The 4,900-nt window shown below is 43.6% G+C and overlaps 1 protein-coding gene across 2 annotated transcripts; it reads right to left on the bottom strand.

Moving 5' to 3' along the window:
* Positions 1-973: 973 nt before the first annotated feature.
* Positions 974-4,551, bottom strand: LOC133899162 (uncharacterized). Of its 2 annotated transcripts, none has more exons than XM_062340122.1 (8): positions 4,481-4,540; positions 4,121-4,308; positions 3,870-3,974; positions 3,685-3,765; positions 3,465-3,580; positions 1,982-2,200; positions 1,651-1,822; positions 974-1,558 (listed from the first exon to the last, which is right to left on the bottom strand). In XM_062340122.1, the coding sequence occupies exons 5-8, from the start codon at positions 3,557-3,559 to the stop codon at positions 1,337-1,339; spliced, it is 708 nt and encodes a 235-aa protein (XP_062196106.1). In that variant the 5' UTR covers positions 3,560-3,580; positions 3,685-3,765; positions 3,870-3,974; positions 4,121-4,308; positions 4,481-4,540; the 3' UTR covers positions 974-1,336. The 2 variants fall into 2 exon arrangements, with proteins under 2 accessions (XP_062196106.1, XP_062196105.1); XM_062340121.1 differs by having other exon boundaries at positions 978-1,558; positions 4,121-4,359; positions 4,481-4,551.
* Between the last annotated feature and the right edge of the window lie 349 nt (positions 4,552-4,900).

Here is a 4,900-nt window from a genome sequence, read left to right as displayed (position 1 = left end):
TAGTCATCAGTGACGCGTTCAAAGTGATACCCATCACCCATAAATGTTATCACTCATCACCTATATCCTTTTTCACGTAGTGAATATAATAACTCGATCATAGAACAGCTAATTGATCAACACGAAATAAAATATGTGAGTGTTTTGAATACACTCGAACAGGTGGGGCGTCTCAGGGAGATCGTCTAATCAGACAATGATGACACAATCCATCATCAAGGCTGAATTAGTAATTTTGGATTCAGCAGACAGTGGAGGCAGAGACTCTCTATCAATCCTCCTAATACTGGAAAAGGTCAATTCCAGTAATCCCAGTATACTGAGACGATCATAAATTGATTGTCAAGGCTTAATGTGAAGTCGTCAAGACATATTTAGAGGCATCTGAAGTCTTGTGGATAAGATTATAGAGACGGCTGCTGTTTTTGTAAATTACACTTAATCTGGAAGGAATTTTCCTGATTCTTCCACAAATGATATGGTAAAAAGGCCATCCTGCTAGCATCTTAGGGAATAGGGCTCTTACACAACCAAAGGTAGGATTTGCACAAGGACTCATCTCGATAAGGCCGAGATGTGCAATGGTACCAGAGACCGATGGGGTGATATGTTGGACCGCCACCACTCTTCAAGAGACAGGACATTACAATCCCGGCTAGCAAAGTAGATTCCAAGGTGCTTATTTCTTGTTGAGGCCTGAGGGGAGTCATTACCAAAAAGGCTAGTTCTACTAAGACGACAATGACAATGTATAAGATATGTGAAAAGATTACTTTGTGTTGTCACATTTAAAATTTATATGAGTTATGTTAATTGCAATGTTTGGTGTGATATGTGAACTGTAACGTGAGAAACTATTTGAATTGTGGCTGAGATACGTCTGGTGTGTATAAAAAGTATTTATGTGGTCTTTTGCTTGCTTTCGGAGGGTATTGCTTGCATTTCTTGAAGCTAGCCGGATAATAGAAAATGTTTCCCTGAGACAGACTAAAATACTGTGTATAATACGGCCGGAGTCTTCCTATGGTTTTGATACCTTTCCTTTATGATATGTTTGCCAGTGTGTATAATGCAGCCGGAGTCTTCCCATGGTTTTGATACCTTTCCTTTTATGCTATGTTTGCCATTATGCTAATATATGCGGCTGCTCAAACTTGAGCTAACACAGGGGTTGGAGAGTAGACAATGGTTCACTTGGCCTAACCAAGAACTGGGCTTTCTTTAACATTGTTCACCAGTTAATTGTACCGTGAGTTCAAATGAAAAAAGGTGAGCCTTGGTTGAATTCACCAAAAAAGAAGAGGAAGTTTGAGTTGACGGATGATGGCGTTCAAGACTATGATCTGGGGTCTGCATCCGGTAGTGCAAGAAGAGCTGCTGCCTGGGCTTCGTCTGCTTTGTTCAATCTGAATTTGAACATGCCAAACTCGCTGGACGCCCGGGCTCTCACCTTGCCGCGGCTATCTTCTTTGGTGTCGTTGCCCGCGCTCCCGAGCGTAAACCCCACGTGATGGGCCACGTACTGCGCGTCCACAATGCCGATCTGCTCCTCGGGCTCCTGCACGCACGCAACCCCATTTTTTTTAGTAGAGTTCACAAGAGCGCTACGAACAGCACATGCATGAGGTGAGTCAGTGGGTGCTAGCGTACGTCGACGCATCTCCAGAAATTCCAGTCGAGACCCCAGCCATGAACCAGGTCGTTCTGGATCATGTGCCAGACACAAGTCCATGCTTCCCTGGTGAAGACGGGCGCACCCACCTCCACGAACTTGCTGCACGGCGGCTGGTGCACGTCGGCGCACTTCCCTGCAGATGTCGACCTGCATATATGTCCCGGCATGCCAATTCGATCGAGTTAGTTCAATGGATTGATTAGCAGCTGCCATTATATATGGAACTATTTAGTGAATGCAAACAATCTACCTAACTAATCCAAACATTGATCATAAAATAACAGTAGCGAATGCATATATGCTTACCTGTGTATCTCGCTGCCGTTCCTTCTGACGTTGACGTCGTAGGTCTTCACCCCCCTGGTGATGTCCATCCCCGGCTGCGATATTTCCAGACCGTGCTTTTTCGCAATCTTAAGGTACTCCTCGGCGTCGAAGGTCTCCACGCCGAAGTCCTGATCCCAGAGGAAGATGTACTCGTACGGCGCCACGACGCTTGGGTGCATGAACCTCTTGGCATACCACCTACGTGCATTTCGTTTGGATCACAATGACACACAGATATATAAAAATAATATTGTACACTTATAATGTAGTATAATATTTTACATCTAGCCTAATCTAGTCACCTAACTACCAAGCTTTAGTGCCGCCACATACCGTGCTCGCGCGTCGTGCGCCACATGTCCTCGTGGCCCACGCAGCTCGCCGCCCAACCCATGCGCCATGCCCCACACGTCCCTATGGCCCACGACATTCGCCCTACGCATGCACCACATGTCCCCTCGCTTGCACGCCACGCACCTTATGCACCTGCTCGCTCTGTGCCACGCGCCACACATCCAGTAGTCCAGTAATGTTCACTAGTCAGCAGGAGCCCTATACTTATTCAATAGTGTTGAATAGTTAGTAGTGCAGTAGTACTCAGTAGTGTTCAGTAGTTTAGTTATCCGATAACGCTTATTAGTTTTTATTTAGTAGACCAGTAGTGTTCAATAGTGAAAATTTATTATGATTTTGATGTTTCACTAGTTGTCAGTAGTTTTGTTCAATAGTTTTGTATGTAGCTGTTCAATAGTTTCAAGTTATAGAAAATTGTTCTGTAGTATCGGTAGTCATCAGTAGTTAAATATCCAATAGTTTCAAGTTATAGGAAAATTGGTTAGTAGCTTGTGTTAGTAGTTGTCAATAGTATCAATATTTTATTCAGTAGTATTAATAGTTTTGTACAGTAGTTGTTTAGTAATATCAATATTTGTCAGTAGATATCTCAGTAATTATTGTTCAGTAGTATCAACAGTTGTTTAGGAGTGCCATGCCACAAAATTAATGTGGAAACGTGGCACGAGCGCACGGGTCCGGGGCGCGGCTAGCGCAGCCATGTGGTGTGTGCATAGGCATGCAGGTGCGAGAGCACAGGCGTACAAAGGCGGCCATGTGGTGCAGTGCAACGTGGGGGCAGCCACATGAGCGCGGGCAGGCTACGTTGGGCTCGGGTGGCCTGTGCTAGCGCGGGTGGGCTGGGCGGGTGGGTGTAGAATATTATTCTACACCCTAAGTGTAAAATAACACTACCATATTATGTGTATATGTATATGTATGTATGTGTATATATGTGTATATGCATATATATATATGTATATGTATATATATATATATTATATACACACACATACATATATATACATATACATACATATATATATACATACATATACATATATATATATACATATACATGTATAGTTTGCTCGCAGTTGCATTGCATGCACCAATGGCTGCTCCTCACCATTTGGCCTGCTTCCTGGCGCTGACATGGACGGCCTGCTTGGACCACTCGAACTCGTCCCACTCCGTCGTCCGCCCGTCGTAGTGGAACAGCATCACGTCGAAATTGTCCGAGAACTACTTGATATATAGGAAGAATGAGATCATTCAGCTTACGAACCATCTAAAATCAGAAAAAAATATTAAGATTCGGGATTAAATCCAGCTTAAATATTTCTCACCTTGTGAACAGTCGCGTTGACATTATCTTTGTCAGTGTACCCTACTGTCAGGACCAGAAGGTACTTCCTAGTGGGCGTGTCCTGCCATTAATCCCACAAGTTCAATTAGTCATACACAACAAACTAGTAACACTTCACAGTGAGGTTCAGAGTTATAAACGGAAAGACGAGTGAGGATGAGAGACCTCACGCGGGTTTCCCCACAGCCGGCGCAGGTGAAGATCAGACTCTCGAACTACAATATTCGGTGGTAGCCTCTTCGCGCCTTTCGGCTTTGAGGCCGCAGCAATCTTCAATAGGACATGATAAGAAGAAAGATAAGGACATATCATATATGGACTGTCCGATGCAAATATATAACTGCATCGTTTCAGTTTCACCAAGGCAACACTGATATCGTTCCATGGACGAAGCATTCACAAATTCAGAGTGGTACCCTTGAAGTGGTATTTGACTGCAGAATGGTTGTCCCCTCTACAATTGAAGTGCTATTTCCGGATGGTGCCCAAAATCTGAGAAGTATGTCGCTACAACCGAAGGTAGAATTCGCATTACCAAAGCTCCATGGGAAAACCTTTGGTGTGATTTGTACAGGAAAAGAAACGCCGACGAAGAACCCGAATGCTGCCGCAGACAACGCCGTCAGGACGGGATTTAATTTCATTTTCATATTCACTTGGAAGATCAAACGTAGATGTTAGCATTATTAGTCCAAAATAAAAAGTATAATTGATAAGGGAAAAGGAGTGGTCGGAGTTGTAACAAGAGGTCTAATTCACGCGAGTTTAAGACTTACAAGCGTATAGACTTGACGCCCTGTATGTGAACGTAGGTAGAAGAGAGTACCAGAAATCTACAATGGTGCAGTGGTAGTCTCTGAATGATGTGCTGTGTCTCTTTATACTAGCCATACCTATATCCTGAATTTGTCATTTTCTCTGATTCTAAAGATGAAGTAGTGAAGTAGCAACAGTAGAATTTCTCATCTTAACTTGTATAGACGAAAAGGGTTTCCTTAGACTAGCATCAAAGGAGGTTAGTTTTTCAGCATTCAGCGCAGCTGACCCCATGAATATACTTAGTGCTCCCAAATCAATACACTGTAGGTCAGAACTAAGGCCGACATTTATATATTACAGGAGGAACTATTAGCCACCCACGTATGCATAATTCCAAGGATCAGAATGCAGACTCGGCCGTTGATTGAGTTGTTGTC

Source organism: Phragmites australis, chromosome 18, assembly GCF_958298935.1.
Source record: "Phragmites australis chromosome 18, lpPhrAust1.1, whole genome shotgun sequence".
NCBI classification, from domain to species: domain Eukaryota; kingdom Viridiplantae; phylum Streptophyta; class Magnoliopsida; order Poales; family Poaceae; genus Phragmites; species Phragmites australis.
Note: the sequence above shows the minus strand (reverse complement) of the source record. Positions and strands in the feature narration are given on the sequence as shown.

What these genes read in the sequence shown, in the direction of transcription:
- LOC133899162 (XM_062340121.1), bottom strand. Translation starts at nt 4,354, where the DNA reads ATGAAAATGAAATTAAATCCCGTCCTGACGGCGTTGTCTGCGGCAGCA. An exon ending in AGTCAAATACCACTTCAAGG is followed by an intron (nt 3,975 to 4,120) that starts GTACCACTCTGA and finishes GTCCTATTGAAG; the next exon opens with ATTGCTGCGGCCTCAAAGCC. An exon ending in AACGGCAGCGAGATACACAG is followed by an intron (nt 1,823 to 1,981) that starts GTAAGCATATAT and finishes ACATATATGCAG; the next exon opens with GTCGACATCTGCAGGGAAGT.